We start from the raw sequence: 21,286 nt of genomic DNA on the forward strand, positions 1-21,286 counted from the left end.
ATGATAGTAAAAGACACGGGTCTTTTCCAAATCTTTTTAAAGTCTTTAGATGTATGGGAGACATTAGGTGCCTTAAACGAAATGTCTTATTATTACTATTATTGGTATCATTCTTGGTAGAACTCATAAGCCACAACCATGACCAGCTGTGGAGGGACGTTTTTATGAACAATCGCGATCACCAGTCAGCTGATTTCTCACAATGAAACAGACAGAAACAGTGAGAAAAGACCCGGCGAAGAGAACTGAGCTCTCCTGGCCGCCAACACTATAAATCAATTTGATTATTCCTGCCTTGCTGAACAGGAAGGCTGTGAAAACTTCGTCCTGTACGTCGTCCATGTCTTCCTCGCCGTGTTATTTTCGTGAGTGTTATGCTTCAAGCGTGTCGCAGATGCCTGCGTCACACCGATCCCTACCATGGTCCCTCACTGCCTGCGCAAGTACAAAAGTTCCCCCCCGGAGGAGGGCAGTCCCTTGAACGAAATCCAAAGCTAGACATTTCTTAGAACTGCCTTCTTTGAACTTTTCCGTCTGAAAGCGTATACACTAAGCCTCTATTCAGTTGAATTATAAAACCTCGGACTGATGTCCTTCCATGTTTGCATTGACTATATTACAACATTTTCTCCCATAATCATAGAACTCTCTCTCTGTTAATAACAAGGTTAATTTGACATTGCGGGTTAAGTACTTCGGGGGGGATCTTGACAGGCTTCTTGACAGCAGCACCGTCCTGCTAAGGGAGGGGGGGACCGAAAATGTACTCACGGATGTTGTCGGCGGTCTCCTGCACAGTGTCGGTCTTGAGGAGGTTGTCAGCTAACATGAAAGCTCCCGTCTCCACGGTGTCAAGGAGCAGAGTGGCCGATTGCAGCTGCTCGCTGGTGGACAGCTCTCTCCACGCCGCCTGGGCCCGAGGCTGCAGCAAATTATTCACAGTTTCCACCATAGCCTGAGGCAGCAGTGAAAAAAAAAAAAAAAAAAGACAATATGATCACTCCGAGTCCACAATTTTACTTTAAGAAGTAATACAAATCAATTTTTAAGGGCCTATAATGTCGCTGTTACACCGATACTGAAGGCAGCAGTCAATAGCGATGAATAGGCAATGGTTTTTCATTTATCATGATGATAAATAAACTCAGTGGAATAATGTAGGGATGCAAATGTGACGTTTCCATGCAGACATGATGAAAAAAAAAAAGCAAGCATACCAACACTGTTCACCAAAATTGTTCTTAAAGAAAAAGTTTTTCTATTTCTTTACGCAAGGCAGTTGATTGTAAACCCCATTGCAGATGTTGGGAAAATCATGCTAAATCAATTAGCTGATTGCAATCACCACGAGTCTACACCCCCCAAACATAACTTTTTTTTTTTTTCAATTTCTTTCTTTTAAAAGCAACACTCTTATCTACAGATTGGAAAACTTTCACTTGAGGTTCTGAGAAGAAATTACAGTTTTATCAGATGATGTCTATGAGGTCAAATCCAGCCATGAAAAAATCGTTTAAATAGAAAACACTAAGTGGAAATATTTGGCTAACACACTTGATTTTTTTTTTTTTTTTTCTGTCAAACAATACCGAAGTTGTCTCCAGCCCACATTCTTGCTCTTGAGAAATACCCCCCTCGTCTTCAGAAGCAGACAGTTTTAAAGACCCTGTATGACACACACTGAAACTGGGAAAATTGCAGATGGAGGAGGGGGATGAGAGGAGAACCACGGGGGTGATAAAACAGTCCGGTGAGCCCGTTGTGACGGGCGTCCGCTGGGAGCAAGGGAGGCAGAAAAGCGAATACAGGTGCTATCAAACGCACACATCTCATACATTCTCACCCTGATCTTTTTTTTTTTTTTTTTTCTCTCTCTCTCGCTCATTCTTGATCGGTCAAAAAAAAAAAAAAAAACCCTTCCTGCATTTCGGTTATCGCGCTCGATTCTCCTTGCTCTTGAGCAGGCGTGGAGGGGCGAGTGCAAAAGGGAACCGCATGGCCGATGTACAAGTAAAGGGGTCTCCGGTGAGGAATTGCAAGGGCGCGACGGGGATGCGGCCTTGGGGTGGTAGGAGGGGGTTGACAGACATCAACGTATTGGTATTCCCATTTCAACTTTTTGACATTCTCTCTAACCCTTTCATGTGGGAACTGGCAGCGAGGAGAGTTGATAGCAAGCGTCAGTGTTGCACGCTTCAAGTGTGTGTGTGTCTGTGTGTGTTTGTGTGTGTGTTTTTGTGAAAGGACCATTTCCTCTGTAACCATCGAGCTCTTGTCAACACTTAGGGACATTTTGCCTTCGCAAAAGAACGTCCCCTCTTGAGGTCTAGAAATGTGTGAATTTTTAGATGATACATGGATGTCGGTGCAATGTCCTAATAACGGTGTCTATACAATCACATGTTTGTGTATGTGTGTGTGTGTGTGTGTGTGTGTCGAATAAGGAGTGCCCTACATAAAGAAAGTGAGTATCTCACCCAGTTATATTATTTTTAGAATGGACACCACTTTCAGAGCACTTTCATGAATAATGTGTCTCGGAAATGATGGAAAATTACTCTAAAGATTGCCATGTTGTCCTGCAGCTCATTGCTCTATATCGATGGATGGGCATGTCAGTTTTCCTGTGTACATGCGCACATTTGTTTGTGTGTGTGTGTGTGTGTGTGTGTGTGTGTGTGTGTGTGTGTGTGTTGCAACATCCCTACAGTGTATAGCAGCAATAGCACGGGTGCTTGGCCAAAAAGCGAATATTAAAATGTGATGTCCTCCAACTGTGTTAACAGCTAATTAGCCGGGATGCATACCGGTTGAGTTTTGGAGGGCTGCATGTAAACAAAACTAATTAATCTACCGCTTCAGCAAACAAGTGGGACTGCACATAAACACAGAAACACAAATGCAGCAGAATTTCAGCGTATGAGAATTCTGTTGTATAATGATCAGGTTATGATTTCCGTATTGTTGCCTGTCATTATCATTAATGATGCTGACTTAGGTTGGTGGTGGAGAGATGCAAGCTTTGCTTAGACTATCATCTGGAGAGAAAAAATAAGTAAATAAATAAAGAAATACATACATACATACATACATTAAAGGGACAAAAAAAACTTGGTGAAGCAATTAATGAAGAACTCGAGAACCTAAACTGATCAGACTAAATGATCTGATCTGATTTTTTTCTGACGTTACTTACAAACTGATGAATAAATATATAAATTGGTACAAAAATAAAAATAAAAATAAAAATAAAAATAAAAATAAAAATAAAAATAAAAATAAAAATAAAAATAAAAATAAAGGAAAAAATGGTCAAGCTTAGCAAACAAATAATTTTCTATTTATGACTGATAGGATTGTTTATAATCCCCCTTTTGGATGTTTTGAGAATTGAATATTCATTTTTTTGTATCTATAAAAGAAAATTTGAATAGTGGTTCTTAAGATATAAATTGTTTAGGGGTAGGAAGGTGGAAAATACTTACAAGTGCTTAGTATTTGTACATCAATTACAGGGACTGTGAGTAAAAGCTACATTGTCTTGTCACTCCATTAAGATATTTGTTTCAAAACTGTTAATAACTCATCTGTAGGTACAAATACCAAAGCAATAAGAAGAATTATTGAGTGAAAATGTTTGAAAACCTCAATCCTTGGTCTAATCTAAGCCAGCCTGTTGTAATAATATATGTATCTGCACGGGTTGGTGTACAGTTTGAGACGGATGCATCTATGCCTGTGTGTTTAATTTTGATATGTGTGTGTGTACGAGCGTGTGCACAAAGGGATGGGAGAAACACAGCGGCAGATCATTCTGCTCCACTTGCTGCACGGCTGCAGAACAGGAAGCAGAAACAGGCAGACGTGAAAGATGCTCTGGAATAGCATGAGATAAAACAGCGTTGCTTGCCATCCCCTTGATTCTCTACTCAAACATGAACTTTGTGGTGTTTCAGACATAAATTACATCTCATTAAACTTTTTCATAGCCTTATTGGACTTTTGATAATCATGCGTTTTCAGTTTCACATCCTTTTTTTTTTCTTGAGTGAAACATCTCTCTTGTGCTGAGATTGCATCTATAGTGGTGCGATTTCCTTGAGGTCCAGATGAAACAACACCAGAGAAATCATAAATAGAATATACACGCCTGTGCTGGTGTGTGTTTATGTGTGCTAGGTGGGTGTTCCTGTAAGAATTGGTGCTATTGGTGACATTTCTATCTTCACGAGGATGACTTAACCGCTAAAATGGAGACAGGTTTTTTTAGGGGCCTTCAATGAGGCTCTGCAAAGACAGATAAGGGCATCTATATATGTGTGTGTGTGTGTGTGTGTGTGTGACAGAGAGAGAGAGAGAGAGAAGGGGAGACCATGTGTAGTCGAGGGAAGACATGGGAAAGTGCATGAATGTGCACTGGGCATGCACACTCACAGACACACACACACACACACACACACACACAGAGAAAAGCACGTACACACACCACTAAATGGGGCAGAAGTGAAATGCTTTGAAGCGTTGGGGTAATCCAGCGTAAACAACAGCAGCAAGTAGAGTTGGGCCGCTCTCCTACTCCCAGCTACACAGGGGAAACACGGGCACACGCATGAGCACGCATGCACGGGTAAGCAGCGCATGTACACCCGTGCACGCCAACGCCTGAGTTCTGATGTCAGAGGTATGGAAAAATGGTGAGACTCAAATGAAAAAAAAAAAAAAAAAAGGAAAAGATTTTTTTTTTCCCTGCGTTTACTCACCTGACTGAGCAGAGGGGAAAGTGTGCACGTTTAAGGAAATGTTTTCATGGGGGAAGCAGGATTATCTGTCAGAGTTTGTTTGAGTCCCCCCTTCCCTAACGTCTTCCAACAGGATAAGGTTGATGCTAAATCAGGTTTTAAATTCACCATGTGCCGCGCTCCGACCCCACATCCATAAATAGAGGGCAAATTAGACATTGTCAATAAGCATGACCGTCCTCTCAAATCCTGTTGTTTTCTTCCTCATATTCATTTGTGTATTTCTCTGTTATATTTCATCCCCCCCACCCATCCCCCTCCAGCTTCTCACGGTCAGCCCCGTGTTTGCCACCTCCCTCCATCAATCCACCGCGCGGCACCAAAGCCTCTCCACACCACCAACTTCATCACGAATAAATTGCCAATTTAGCATACATGAAACGAGTCCCCGGCTCCCCAAACAGACTGACGGAGGAGCTGCGATGGAGAGGAGGAGCGAAAAGAGAGAGCGAGAGAATGATCTTTTTTTTTTTTGTCTCTATTAAGAACCCAAACCTCCAACACTGTCCTCGCTTGGCAATTAATGCAGTTGATAATTAAGGAGGAGAGGGCAACGCCGCACCACATCCCTAATCATGCACAATTCTATCTGGCAGAGAGACAAGGACTGTTGGTGTAATTTTGTTTTGCATTACCGAGGCTAATGATATAATCAATCACTTCCTGCGCCCAAAAAGTACATAAGGTGTTTGAAGACATTTTTTGATTTTAACATGTAAACTAGCTGCATGTGTGCAGGGGGGACTCCTAAAAAAACAAAAAACAAAAATCAAGATGAAACGCATCAACGTTTCCTGCCATTGTGATGTGGCAGCATAGGATCACAGCTGAGCGGATATTTATATGTTTGTGATGTGTGTTTCGTGCATGTGTCAGCGCGCCTACAGTTCTGAGACATGTTCCATGATGTGACATTGCTGACTAGTGCTGACGTAGAGAGTTTTCCGGGGAGGTTTAAAAAAAAAAAAAGAGCCTGCATCAGGAGAAAAAGACCGAGCCCATCAAGGGCCTGTGTGTATGGTGTGTGTGTGTGTGTGTGTGTGTGTGTGTGTGTGTGTGTGTGTTGGGAGGTTGCAGTGACAGAAAAAAAAAAGACTGCAGTTTCTTTACAAGCCAGAGGATGTGGAAAGTGGGGTTCTATGATCTCCGAACATCGATTATCAAGGCGTGAATAATTCATCAAATACAACAATAATAAATTCCAGGAACTATCTATGATTACAGAAAAATTAAAACTGAGCTGCGTACGGAAACTAGCATCGCGCCCAAGGATTGAGGTGTTTATCCTGACGCAGAATCATCTGGACTATCCATCATGTTCCATTTTCTCTTACTGATACTGCAGCACAGAGGACGTTTCACTGAATTGAGATGGATAGCAAGTCATTTACTCCGTGGCGGGCCTGTTTGTAATTTTCCCCAAACTGGACGAACTATTATTCATATTAATCGCAGCCTTTTATCAGTGCTATCGATTTTAAAAGCAAAGAAATGAGACCTGTAGCCGAGGGAGTGTAAGCAAACCCTTTGAAGAAAGGCTCAGAAAACACCTTTGGGGCGGTATTTTTAAAGGGATGATGAAAGGAAGTTGTCGGGATGCACCGATGTGACTTTTTCCCAAATCTCCCCGACATAAATCCTGTATGACTCACTTTGCGCAAATTCAATGCAACATTATTCACAGATTATGCAGCACATCAACATGCGTGGAATTACGACACGCGTATAAATCCCGGTTGACAAAACAGTTTCCTCGTCATACCTCAAAGTCAGAAGAGAAATTCTAAAAAATATTAAAAAAAATTTAAAAACATAGAGTAACGTTGGATCGGTGCATCCCTGGAAAGTTTCAATTCTTTCTCCAAAGGGTTGGGAATGCAAATCAAACACACCGATGCAATTAGTTTTCACCACGAAGCGTTGCGAATGTGCGATCGTTCACATGAGCTTGATTGCCAAAAATACATGCTGAGCAACGACGACACATAGCACACACACACACAAAAAAAAAAAACAAGAGGAAAAGTGGGGTGGCGAAGTAATCAACAATACCAGGAAGCAGAGAAATACCTGTGTGAAAAACTTGCAGGACCTTTCTCTCTTCTGAAGCTGCAAATTTAAATAATTCAGCTGTTAATGATATCACACCTCCCGGTCGAAATCAATAGCAGGAACACCCGTGTCTTTAACATCGCACGGATAGATGACTAGAAGGTATTTTTAGTTTTCTCACCAGCCCTCATTTTTTTAATGCTAGTCTGAAATGCTTTCACACTTTTTTTTTTTTGTTCAGCTCTCTCGTTTAATAATTTTCCCCTGACATGTCACTCTCCTCTGACATCTGTTGATTTAATAATATGATAATATCATCCCAAGCCACTTGAGAATGATTCGTCACCTGTGATTTCATGGCAGAAATTAGCATAATGAGTTACTGAATTAGGGGATTAGGTTATCGTTGAAATTAAGAAATATATACATTTTTTTCTATTCCATTGAGAATTTTTAAGACACTCTCAACATGTGATGGGCCAGTTGGTTAAAAAAAGACGAAGTGATTCTATTTATACACGCTCATGTATGTATTCATGATGTGTCTTTTCACACATAACTGATTTAATTAGAGTGCAAAGACGGAGAAATAGAAAAACAGGGAGATGTGAAGAGAATGATTGTGTGAAATAAAATAGGGAGAGTGTAGACCCAGTGACTTAGAATTTTACATTTAGAAGCTTGTGGCTGCGTAACAGTTTCCAGCGGCTGACAGTTCTGTTGCCATTCCCGGCCTATCGCTGCTCATCGAGGAATGGTTTACCACTCAGCCAGTCAGTCAGTTAACCGGCCAAGCGGGCGAGCCAGCCATTCCCCGGTGGTTCGACTCACTTTAATTAAACGCCCACACGCGCAAATCTTTCCTTCTCCATAGCAAAACAGTTCCTTGGCACACTCAGGAGGAAGAAGTCATTTTGAAGTACCGTTGTGGCTCAAGCTGAACCTAATGACGTAAGAGCATTTTTCATCTTTGATACTGTCTGCTTTAATCAGAGGATGATGATGGTGATTATCACTATTATTGTTATTACTATTATTATTATTGTTGTCGTTGTCACCGGTGGCGCAAAATTTAGAGCCTCTGCCTCAGAGAAAAACGATCCCTGGTTCAATTCCTACAGGAGGCCTTTCAGTGTTTCCATGGTTTTCCGCGGGTCTGCGGGTTTCCTCCTGTTTTCCGGTTTCCTCCTGCAGTCCAAAAACTGCATTATGTTCATCTGGGACCCTAAATTGCCCAGACGTGTTAATAAGAGTGAATGGTTGTATGTCTACATATGTGGCCTTGTGATTGACAGGTGGGCATTCCCTGGTTTTAGCATTATTATTTTTACTATTATTAGAGCTATTATCAGTATCCATCCATTGACTATCTACTGCTTATCCTGCAGTCAGGGTTGCAGGGATGGCGGATCCTATCCCTGCTGCGATTGGGCGACAGGCAATGCTCACACTGGACCGGTTGCCAGTCAATCGTGGGGCTACATATAGATACAAACAACCATGCAGTCTCTCATTCATACGTCTGGGCTATTTTCCAGTTTCTCCAATTAACCTTCCACATGTTTTTTTTGGATTGTGGGAGGAAAGTGGAGAAGACTGAGGAAGACATGGAGAGAATGTCTGCTGAAGCGCCAAAGTGTCACCCTATGGCTGATATTATCAATCCTTTAAGTGTAAATATCATAAGAAATACATTTACTCATAATTACATTTTTATTTTTTAAATCATTTCCATTATCAATATTATAAATGATGTCATTTTTCTACTTCATCTTCTTCTTCTTCCTCTTCTTCTTTTTCTTCTACTTATTATCTACTAATTATTATTATTATTATTATTATTACTGTTATTATTGTTATTATTATTATTATTATTATTATTATTATTGTTGTTGTTGTTGTTGTTATTATTATTATATAGAAATACATATTTTTATAATTATTTCTATTATTAATAATATAATTTTCTTCTTCTTCTACTTATTATTATTATTAGTATTTATTATTATTTTTGTTCTTGCTGTTATTTGGATTCATCAGATCTAATCAGATTTAGGTGAATGAATGACAAATACTATACACTGTATCTACAAAAACTAATTTAACTAAGTGAAAGAGTGGAACAACATCATACATTACTCATCCTACAGTTCCCTGTCTTTAGTTTACTGGGCCAGTTACGACAATAGCATTATCTGTAATTCCTCACAATAACATCTTTGTAACATCGGTACCTTAGTCAGGCTGCGAGCAGCGCTGTCCTTGCCTCCGGGGGTGAGATTCCTGAGTTGGACATCCAACAGTTCCACCAGTTGGGCCATCGCTCTCACCGTGGACGGCACATCACCAGGACGAAGGAGTCCTTTGGTTTGTTCCGCTAGTTCTCTGGCTACGATCGCTGCTGTTTCCCCAGACCGGAGCTGGATCAAGACGGACATAAACGCAGTAATAACAGATGGAGAGACAAGGTGGAAATGATGGAGAGAACAACAGGGGTCAAGGAGGTAATATTCAGAGGGTGGCAGCACAAAAGCGTGAGAAAAATAAATGAGGAAAACGAGAAATAAGAGGATTATATAATGTATATTCAGCAATTTTATAATATTATCATTTTTTCAGCAAAATGTAGAACAGGCTTTAATCCTGACTTTTATTAAAAATGTCTTTTTTTTCCATTTCTTTTGGTTTCCTGAAGAAGCTCAACTAATGAGTGAATAAACTATAATATAGATGGATATAAAGCCTGTCTGTATGTTGACCTTGGTGTGCTTCCTGGCTGCCTTATAGCTGTCTAAGAACATTCTCAAACGTGACTTAGAGTTTGAAAAAAAAAGGAAATGGATACTTCGGTTGAATTATTCCCTGACACTTAAACTACGGTTCCGGCCAAGATTCAAAGACTGGCAGAAAATAAAAAAAAACTAAAAAAAATAATAATAAAAAAAGGAAGTAAGTCTCACTTTCTGCATGATGTGATTGACCCAGGGGGATGTGCAGTTGCTGAGGTCCGGGCCTTGAGGATCCCAGTAACCCAAATGGGCCATGCAAACATATGTGGCCACACCTGCAAGACAAGCATTAAAAAAAAACATTTTATGTCTTTTTAAAAGACTGAACTGTTCGCTTCACAGGTTTCATATTTTAAAACTCCTTTATTAGTTTATTGGGCCATAAAATGGACATGCACCAGACTACCTCTCAGGAATGCCTCGGGTTTATGAACCCCAAGGTCCTCTGGTTTTTCCTCTACTAGCCGTTCCTCTACTGGCAGAAAATAACAACTTTCTGCAGCCGTTCTTGACTCTGAGATGCTGGGATTGCTTTCCTGAGGGTATAAGGGTGTTGTCACATATAGTAATTTTTCATTTTTTTAAGAACCTATACTCTGCCCTCTAAAAGTCGACCAACAAAGTAAAAGAAGGTGCGTTGGGAGTTTTTCTTTAGCTTTCACATCACTAGCCTGTTAGAAAAAACAGTTCCCTTTCTAAACCACTTCAGAGCTGTCAGTGGGGCCTCAATCTTCTTTTCTGTTGGCAAAGGAAAAGGCAAACCAGGAACGCTTGGTGTTGGTAATGTGCGGGCTAAGTGAAGTCCAATGAGGACTTAAAGGAGCTGAAATAAAACCAAAATCCTCATTTGGTCTAAATTTGATTTGGATCCAAGTTCAATCGTCGGTAAAACCCATCGTCTCCAATAGCGACTGGCTACAGCCGATGCCCTGGCAGAGACCAAATGACCAATCGATCACTTTGTTATGTTTATAATAGATAAACATGTTGATACTGACATGATCTCTGTAATTCTTTAAGATTTTGCTCAGCTTTCCTACATCTCAGATACCTTACCGAGTGTCCCGACCGGGCAGGGCTGCTTGGCTGTTTGACCTTGTTGGGTACGAGGCCATGATATGTCCGCTGTTACCCGTGGACTGCAAAAGTCTTGGGGGGGCAATGCGGGCGCCTGCGGGACTGCCGGAGGAACTTGAACCGGAGGGTAACGTCCTCCACCTTTCTGGTTTGTGTCCGGAATTAGATTATTGTCTGACGACGAACCCCCGGCAGGCAGAAGGATGGACTGGCGGATCGTTGTTGTGGTTCGATAACGCTGACCTGGGGAGGTAGTGAGGAGAGGTCGCGGGGTGGTGTAGTAGGGCGGAGCACGGGTGGTGGTTGTACGGCTAGTGGAAGAAGATGAGGAGCCTCCACCGCTGATTATGCCACCTCCTCCTCCTCCTCCCCCCCCTCCTCTGCTTGGAGGCATTATGGGTGGACGGTCTAGAGAGGAAAAAGAAAAAAAAAAACAAGGTGTTTCAATTCATGGAGCATTTGGGGTGCAACTATTGCACCAGACATGAAGTTCACAGTTTGGTAGATTCCAGCAGCGGTGCAAATAACCTGGAATGCAAATTCAACTTAATTGCCGGGATAATAAAGAAAGGATGGGGATCAATTTAAACCAGAAGAAAAACATGTGAATCAGAAATGGGTCATTAAGTGCAAGGACCCATACGATTGAAATACACGATTACGGTATTTCCTAAGGTGCTACGTTCCTGCATTGCCTTTTGATCACAGAGCAACATATAGACATTCACTCATTCATTCACATGTCATTTTTAGACATACAAACATTCGATCGCTCATTCACATGTCTCAGAGTAAGAAGGTCCCTGGTTCGATTCCTACTTGAACAAAAAAATAGTTTGCTCTGCAGGTCTTTTGTTTAAGACTCCACTGCAGCGGCTCCGGGCTGCCTAACCTGGCAGAAAGAAACATTCTTTGAGGGAAATGCATGATTTATGGCGGCGTGGCATCAAAAGAAGCAGCAAGGGCCACTTAAATGCATATGACACGTCTTTACTGTCAATATTTCATCGTGAAAGTCTCAATTATTCACATTGACCCTTTTTTTTCACTGGACAAAAATGAAGATGATGGCAACCGAGGAGGGGAAGAGCATGTCTTTTATGAAATGTTAGATGCAACAGCCGCCTCTGTTTGTCCATGTGATTAAAATCAATAAAGCATTATTAAGCATCAGATAAAGGGACGTAATTGTTCATACTATTTGGCATTTTCCTTTTCAAGTAATTCAGACAAAGCTATTTATAGGCCTTGAAAAAGTGGCTTCTAAAGCATCAACAACACAAAACAATAGTCTGTCAATGCAAGTATTTTTACTTACGTACTTAAGCATACACCCAGCACCACACATGTCATCTTAATTTTAAATATAAGGAACTTTTTATAAGGCTTGTTGGTCTAGGGGTATGATTCTTACTTTTATTACATTTCCCCACTATAGGAAGCCGGATATTCTTTTCTATTTGCAAGAGTGAAATACCTGATATACAATAATAGACAATGTGTCACAAGAAGAACACATCAGAGAAACATGGCCAGACTTATTATTTAAAGAAATAGGCCATAAAAACTTGTTCATTTATTTTGACAGGACTAAGTAAGATGTACATTGAGTAATACAATTTCAGAACCGTTATCGCTCAAAGCTGGTAGGGGACGTCGAAAGACGTCTTTCGCAACCCGTGACATTATCAAAATACGTCCAATCGAAACAAAGCCCAGGGAAATTGCTGACCTGTCTCTGCCGTTGATGGTTTGCAAGGTTTGTGCTCTATAGGATGGATCATTTATGGGAAAAAAAAAAAAAAATCCTCCTACAAACCAAATAGCTCTGTTTTTCATCTCGGATTAAGTGAACGGCACATTAAAGTTTGCTCAATACCGAATCGATTGCATCTACACGCCAAATTGAGCGTCCCCTGCAATGTCTAGATTGATTTGTGCCAAAATTTGCATTAGTATGAATGTCATCTGTTCTCACTGAAATGTTTATTTTTGGTCCTGTTGCCTTTTCTGTTGTTGTTCTCCCTGGGTGGGATAGAAGGTGTGAGTTTGGATAATGAAGTGTGACTATATGAATTTTGGGGGAGGGAGGGTTTAGAGGAAAGGAGAGGAGAGTAGGCGTCTTATTTACCGTGAGCCGTACTTGACCCTTCCTATGGATTTTAACTTTAATTAAAAAGGGCCTAAACTCTCGCTTCCGTTCCTTTTCGCTCGCCGTCTGTCTGGTTGATTGACAGCTATGTAACATCCCACTCTCCCCCCCTCTCTCTGTACATTCTGTTCTTTTTTTTTTTTTTTTCCGCTGCAAGTCAGTAGAGTGTTTCCGTACCAAAAGCCCAGCCGTTCCCGGCTCCTGATTCACCGCCGCGACGTCTCGCGCATTCTCCGCAGAACATCGCCATCAATCATGTGTGGCAGCCGAGGTCCAGGGGACTGGCTGTCAATCTCTCCGATCGTGCACATGGGTGAGACTTTCTCGCATGCGTGTGAGGGTGTGTATCCAATGCGAAACAGGAAGGACCCTGAGAAATGCTGCTAGAACAATGGAAGAGTAATGGTGTGTGTTTCCTTGTGTGTGTGAGGTTGATGCTTCCTGGCTTTTGAGTCACATGCAGAAAACAGGCAACTTATTGGGGGATGGAATAAAAACCTATAAGCATTTTAGCCGAGGCGTCATAGTCTTTCCCCGCCTCTCCGTCTCTCCACCTTCCTCTTCCCTTCCCTTGACATTTTCTACCTGACATTCCGAGTTAATGGCTTACTCAGAACTTCCTTTACTCCCTGACTTGCTACCACTGCACCATTTCAATATCAGAACGCATCCACTTCCATATATCCGTGTTCTATTTATCCTCTCCGCTAGCTGTTTTGCCTCTTTTGGATGTTAAAAAAAAAAAAATATGTGTGCAATGTCATGAATTAATCACTGGCATCACTCAAGATGTTGTACAAGATGCTGTAGGGGACTACAGGAACATGACATAACAGCTTCATGAAACATTAATTACAAAAAGAAAAAAAAAAGGCTAGAGGTTGTTCTCTTGGGGACTGACATATCTCACTGCGTTTAAACTTAGGAAGCTTTGAGTAAATGCGTGATGACAACTCCATGATGCTAGCTAACCTTAAAACGCGGTGCTCCTTGCCTGGAACTGATGCAGCAGCCCGGAGACTCGTTTGTAGCAGGACGAAAATACAGAGCACAAGTTGTTTACGTTTGCCGTTAGCAGCTGATTATTATTTATTTTTTTATTTTTTTATTTGTTTCCTTTTTTTTCAGAAATCTTCAGTTCACATTTGCGTATCTCCCAATGTAGCTGTGAGATGAAAGCTTGCTTAAAGGTTGTTTTTTTGCCTGTTTTTTCTTTTTAAAGAAATCACGGCTTCTATAGCCAAATATATACCCTTATTAGAACTGCGAACTATTTGTTTATAAGTGTTATTCTTACTGCTCATTAAAATGTAAAATCTTTGACATGTGCGTATTTAGACTTGTGACATATCTGCCAAAAAAAGGTCCCTTGTCAGTACATGTGCATTCAGAAAACGTGATCAAATAAATGTGTTTTTAGAAATGTTCAGATTTAAGGTGAGAACTAATAAACAGTCGCCCTGCAGCATAAGAAGAGAAGATTTTTGCATTGTACAATGCTTCATCAAAACTTAAAAAGTAGGCTAATGCAGGGTACAGAAAAATAAATAACTCTCTGCAGAAGAAAAACTATTTAATGAGGGGTATTCAGCCCAAAGCTCCTGGTCATGGATGGGAAATGATATTGTTGTTGTGGGTGTTTTTTTATTTATTTTTTATTTTTTATTTTAGTTTATTAAGAAATTTCTACTCATTCATTTTATTTTTAATTTGAGCAGCATTAAAAATAGCTAAAAAAAAAAAATAAAGAATAAAAAAATGAATTAATCATATGAAAGAGCATGACAACTAGAAACTGCTGTTATCGTGATCAAGTGATACAATCCAAGCAGCAAGTAATTAATCCTGTAATTAGATTATTTTGTCGATTTAGGGATCGTTCAAAATCCTTCCAGGGAAGGTGTTCCACTCAAGGAGCCATCTTGGCAGCAACGCCGGACATTTATTTTCTCAGATAACAAGTTCAAGCTCGTGCACTGATTAACCGCGCCGTAACTGCGCTGTCGATGATCACCCGCGTCTATCGATCCTTCAGTCCGATCCCATCCAGCCAAACACCGAAAAGGAGACGGTGACCTTTCATAGAAATTGCGTCTCACAACTATTACTTTCATGCCGCGGGCCTTCATCGCAGCGGGACGACCACTCAGATCCAGGGGACGTTCACGCACAATCCGTGGACATGCGCACTTGCATGTATGTGTGTGTTCTGACAATGTCGATTTCTCACTCAATAAATGCAGGAGTTTGTAATTGCACAAAACTGCAAAAAACGTAGACAAACTGCGAATGAGGACGAATTGGATGTAAAAAAAAAGGGCGCTTGACTTCTGATAAAAGCTTTGTCCCACCTGACTTACGTAATATCTTATTTCCTTAAAACTCATTGCGGTCTTGTATTAAAGCCATGCATACTGTTCTGAATGGTGGGTACGGCGGTAACCAGCAGGATAAGAGCAAAGTGATAATCTATCAGGAAGGACACAAAGCTGTCTAGGGTGGATGGCGGCGCTGACAATGAATAGGGCTGCGTACAGTGATAACACACTGCCCCCGTGGCTCGGGCGCGAGCACACACACACACACACACACACACACACAGACGCAAAGCTTGTGGCAAGGGGCTCGAGCTTGCTGATAAGACAGAATAGAGCACTTCAAAGCGGCGATACTCAGAGATAGAAAACGGCGTCAATTAATAAAACCTCCTTCAAAATGGCTGGCAGGCAGCACCACGATCAACATTTGATTCATTTATTTATTTTTTTCTGACGCAGACATCAACTCCGTTGGCTCGCGGGTTGTTTAATCTTTCTTCTGCGGAAGTTGGGAGATGCCCAATTTAATTTTGTCTGTAAAAGTCCCCCCCCCCCAACACACACTCCACCTCCACTCAAAGCACAAGGCTAGCTAGGGACAAACGATATTTTCAGTTAATTCATTTTTTTTATATATGCCACTGCAGACATACATAAACCCCTGAGAAAAGGTAAATGGAATACTGACTTTCTTAAGATGACTTAAAGTTTGGATTCTGCGCTATTCACTATTCTGCTCCTCCATAATTTATTACCGCCGCTTATCATTTAGTGATGAAGACGACATCAACTTCATATTTCATATGCCTGCTGCTTTCCTTTGTGTCTCCTTCCTGCAAGGCAGCAGGTTTCTTTTTTTTTTTTTTTTTTTCCCTCCGCCCTGTTGTCCAGGCTAAGATTGCTCAAATTGGCGTCTGCTCCTTGGCAGGAAAGAGGTAGCGCGGAGGCCAAATGCACACAAAGGGCCTAACCGGGGCAGTTGAATCAATAAGGACACACTGCAGGCAAAGTACAGGTGCGGCAGAACGGAAAGGCACAGTTCAAGCTCTACTGGAGAGCTGCGCTGTAATCTATTTGGGGAAGGAGAGAGATGGCCGGGGACGAAAAATGTAGACGGAAGGTTGGCTGTGCAGATTGAAATATAAAGGCGGTGGACCGGAGACAGACAGGGATGCCGACACGGTTCGTGGGCGGGAAATGTTTTAGCCCACAGCGGTACTTAGACATAGAGAGACAGCAGCGGTCGCGTATCCCGCCTCTTTAGAACGAACGGAAGGACGATTTCCAGCGAAACCTCACTAACCCTTAAAGCTGCCCCCCCCTTCTACAGACCTGTTGCGATCCTGGGTCAAAATTTGAATTAAAGTAATTAGAAGGTGAAAAAATTGAATAAGGAGAACAAGGAATAGAAAAACAATAATCAAAAGTGACTGTTTAAGTGAATAAGGAAAATAATTACAATGTGAAACAATACTGATTACTGTTATTTAGTGTTGCTGTCTTGTCTATGGACGGCACGGCTGTTAGCTCTTACGTCTCATTGCAAGAAGGTTCCTGGTTCAATTCCCACAGAGGGCTTTCAATGTGGAGTTCGCATGTTCTCACCATGTCTGCGTGGGTTTCCTCCCGCAAACCAAAAGCAAAAATCCGAAAACATGCAATAGGTTCATTGCACAGTGAATGACTGTATGTCCTTCTTTGATGCGTGGAGAGTGAATGATAGGATAAATGACGTATCCATATGACAGGTGGATGAGAGGGTGAATCCTTGATGGCTCTATATATGTGACCCTGTGATCGATGTCGGCGGTCCAGGGTGAACACCTTGTCTCGCCCAATGATAGCCGGGATAAGCGCCTGCACGTGGTAAAGGTAATGAATGGAGGAATGTTTTGTCTCTGTGCATGATGGTAAAAATTCGCCTATTGAAAGACGGAAAGTCAAATTGTCTTATTCCACTGTGCTATTTTCATTATTTAAAATTGTATCTGATACCTGTTGAGGATAAATGTTGAGGGATTCTTATTCGTTGACAGATACTCTGAGGTACTTAACAGTGGAAGGTTGTTGACAGATACTTACTGTAGCTTAATGCGTTCTTAGCGGCATACTTTTTGGGTTAAGATGTGCTAACGCTTGCTCAAGAATTATACTTTATCGGTATCGCGTTTTGGATAAACGATGTTACACCGTAACTACACATTTAATACTTTTATACTCTCACTAACTTTTTAAGTAAAGGATATAAACTAAATAACCAATGATAAATTCATGATAAATTGGTAATCATAGAATGTGCATATATATCTGTGTATTCTTTTTAGATAATCCAAGGAAGAAGGCAACAAGGCCAACATTTTATGCGTATATATGTACATTTATATATTTTGTTCATTTTCTTGGTGAAATCTCCCTTGTGCTTCATATTCACCATAGCAGTTGATGTATCTGAATATTTCTTTGCTCATTCACAGCGCATTATTGTTTTTTATCATTATAAAATATATTGTTCGGAAAGACTTACACGTGGACCCTCTCAAATTTTGCCCCGGATCCCAAGCACACCAAAAATTTAACCTCTTTGCTTATCTTGACTCTGCTTTTAGAAATTACACGTATGAATGGATTCCATTCTTGGTTCAGACATTTGAAACAAACAATGTTATCTTTTCAAAAAAAGGAGCATCAAAAGTTCGATCAATGTTCTTTTACACCTTTCTTGAGGATTTCTATAGAAATTTACCGCAGTGAGTGAAACAAGATAATGATGAACAGTCTCAGTACATTCCCATACACTGAGTCTAATCAGGGATCTGGTCAAAGAGGGTCTCGACTCCAACTCTTGTTACTCCCTTCATCTTTGATTGTGCGCAACATTTTCTGCTCTGAACGGCAACGCCGGTTGATTATAATCTGATTGGAGGAGGAGGAAGAGGGGAGGTGAGGGGAGGAGAGAGAGAGAGAGAGACAGAGAGAGAGAGAGAGAGAGAGAGGAAGCAATAACAGCAAGGGAGTTAAGACAATAGATACACAATGCTTGACTTCCTAAGGAAACACAGCTCTGTGTTTTCAGCCATTAACAGTTCAAAGGTGAACTTTTAAATTTCTGTGAACCAATAGAAAGTCAAGTGGAGGTCATTCATCTTCAATTACATATTAATTACACTAAATTGAATACCGTCATTTGACAACTATAATTGTGATTGATTATATAAATTAGACACATTAAATTAGGTAAGTATTTTGCTAGTGCTAAGTGAGATTTTTTTTTTTTTTGAGGTTTGATTAGAAGTTTCTCATAATCCTCATATTTTCTCACAAGAATGTCTCTTCATTAATCTTTTCGCGCAGTTTGAAATGTGGACAAGTCTTGTACATATGGATGTAAACACTAAGCTCCTTACAGGGAACAGACGGAAAAAATAAAGATGGTTTACATCCCTTTCTTCTATACCTTTTTCTTCTATGCAAAATGACCTCATTTGACCCCAACTTAAACGGACGCAATGACCTTTAAGAAGGACGTGAGGCTGAAAAAGAAAGAACGCAGAGAGGAATGAAATAAAGATGGGAAAGGATGTTGATGCAACATGAATAATTTTTCAACTTTGTTAGGGAAAACTTTTTAAGTGTGGCAAAGCAGACTCAAGGTGATAAATTATTCAAATGTTTCATTGGAGCCACGCTGCTTGCGTAGGGAAGGCCTCTCTAATATGCATGTAAGAAGACATGATGAAACAACTCCATAAACAGGAGAGAGTGAAGGGAGTGTTCGGGGAGTGCGGGATGGGGGTGGGGACGGGGGTGACGTGGAAACGAGTGACTTTGACTCTGACGTTAGGCATGAATGCACCACGCCTCTATAATATATACATCTAAGGACACCTCATGAAATAGCTTTGTGTGATCTGGGAAAGAGCAGAGAACGGAAAACGGGGCCAGATTAAGGAGACGATAAGAACAACAGCAAAGGGGAAAACGGTGAATTGGAGAGAAAGATATACGAGTGGGGAAGGGGAAATTTCAAGATTCCTGCCATTGTGTGTGTGCATGTGTGTGTGTGTGTTTGTGTTTGTGTGTGCGCATGTGATTGTGGGAAGGAGAGAATAGGTATTGAATGCATGCAAAGACAAAACACAAACAGATGCCTCGACAAAATAAAGGGAGGCGTTTCGGTTTCTCCTTCAGTGCCGAAAGACAAAGGATAAGCAAGCGATCAAGATAATACCATTTCTGGGCAATAAATATAGATATAATTAAACTTTATAAATTTCCTCATTTCAAATCACAACTCAAAACACATGTGTGTATATATATGTGTGTATATATGCGTGAGTATATTTTGTTACTTTTATTCCATGTTTATCGTTTCTTTCACAGCTATGTTTTATATATATGTATTTGTCTGTTTGGTGTGTTTGAGTGTTGAGTAAGGCACCTTAAATAAAATGCATTATTGATATTTCTATCATTATTATGAAACTCTTACTTCATCTGTTGCCATCACACAAAAAGCCAAAAGTCTGTACTACTCTGATAAATTTAATGTTGACCGGGCACAAGCAGATCTATATGCAATGCGTATGCAAAATATGTCTTGTCATAAGTCATTAACTGAAGTGATGAATATATTTTCTTATAGATTTGTGTTGCTAAAAGAATAATAAATAAATAAACAAATCCAAAAAGTAGGAATCTCTCTCGCCTCACGGCAAAAATTCCCTGGTTCAATTCCTACGGGAGGCCTTTCTATGTGGGGTTTGCATATTCTCGACACGTCTGTGTAGTTTTCCTCGCGTAATCCAAAAACATGAAGTAGGTTAATTGCCAAAACTAAAATGCGAGAATGAGACGGTGACTGGCTGCATCCTCGATATAGGACACTGTGACTGGCAGCTGGCAACTCTAAATTGACCAGACGTGATATATGAATGTCTACATGTGACACACTGTATGAATGAGACAGTGAGTGGATGTAAGACCTTATATACTTATATAACGTGGGAATGAAGGATTGAATGGTTGTATGTCTCTATATGTGGCCCTGCGATGGACTGGCGAGCGGTCCGGGGTTAACCTGGCCTTTTGCCGAATAACAGCTGGGAGAGGCTCCGACCCCCCCACCCACCCCCGCCCCTGACCGGAGGATAAGCAGAATATATTACGAATGAAAGGATGCATTTCCAATCAACCGCCCTCATCTGCCATTTGAGTGAGCGCAACATTAGTTTTGCTCTGTCCACTTCCTTCTCCCGGGCCCATTTCCAGTCTCGCTTTATTTCTTTACAGAATTCCTTTAAACTCAAGGCCGACCTAAAGCAACATCTGTAATGATCGGTGGCCCTTGAATCGCCAAACTGCGTGAGGTCACAACCAAAAAGTAAACGTGCGCTTCGACTTCTACCCCTATAGTCTCTGCAGCATGGGCTTAATGCTTTAATTCCTAAGGGGGAGCCTAAACATCACCAAACCTTTGGCAAAATCCTGTGGGAAAACGAGAAACCAAAACAAAGTACCGAGATGCAAGGACGGAATAAAACTTCAATGAATTGACCTTGTTTTCCGAAAGAATGAGAAAATTATGCAGTTGAGGTACTTAATTTATTCCTTGTCCTCATTGAGTGACGGAGCTGAGGGAGGAGGAGGGGGTGAAGAGAAGAGTAGGGCATCATTGATTGTATGTATTTATCTCCCACTGGTTAGCAGTTTGGCGAGTTGATGTGCACAGGAGGTCATTCTCCTCATTGAGTCTCCATTGATCTTCTCCCGGGAGTGTCCCGACACACCAGGGGCTCCATTATGAGAGCGATCACACTTTCATGCGAACACCGATAGATATTTATCCACGTTCATGCAAAACTCGTGCAGCAGGACCGCCGTATCGTACATACACACGTCTATTCATGCGCGCGAGCTGATCGGTAAAAACGATGTTTCGAGCCGCCTCCCCATAATTCCTTGCACTGCACCTCCTAACTGCATGCTTTAACTCAGACATCATTTAATAAAACATGCAACCGGACTTCTTTGACCAGTCCATAGAATGTGCTTAAAGGGAATTACATAAGAAAAATAGCTCTTCACGCCCAAGGGCCATTA

The 21,286-nt window shown here is 41.1% G+C and overlaps 1 protein-coding gene across 10 annotated transcripts in view; it reads right to left on the reverse strand.

Annotated features, from left to right (window-relative positions):
• The window catches only part of adgrl3.1 (adhesion G protein-coupled receptor L3.1), a 135,570-nt gene that overhangs the window by 33,993 nt on the left and 80,291 nt on the right, over positions 1-21,286 (reverse strand). For 8 of the 10 annotated variants that reach the window (XM_086156966.1, XM_086156963.1, XM_086156960.1 and 5 more), the window contains exons 8-12: positions 10,697-11,125; positions 9,812-9,915; positions 9,086-9,271; positions 6,870-6,908; positions 772-955 (exon numbers count right to left, since the gene is read on the reverse strand). In XM_086156966.1, coding sequence (XP_086013092.1) covers positions 772-955; positions 6,870-6,908; positions 9,086-9,271; positions 9,812-9,915; positions 10,697-11,125 — 942 coding nt within the window. The remainder of the gene's footprint in view (positions 1-771; positions 956-6,869; positions 6,909-9,085; positions 9,272-9,811; positions 9,916-10,696; positions 11,126-21,286) is intronic. The other 2 variants (XM_086156968.1, XM_086156959.1) reach the window with 1 other exon arrangement.

Source organism: Fistularia commersonii, chromosome 12 (assembly GCF_037954325.1).
Source record: "Fistularia commersonii isolate RoL2024-O1a breed Wild chromosome 12, RoL_Fcom_v1.0, whole genome shotgun sequence".
Taxonomy (NCBI): Eukaryota; Metazoa; Chordata; class Actinopteri; order Syngnathiformes; family Fistulariidae; genus Fistularia; species Fistularia commersonii.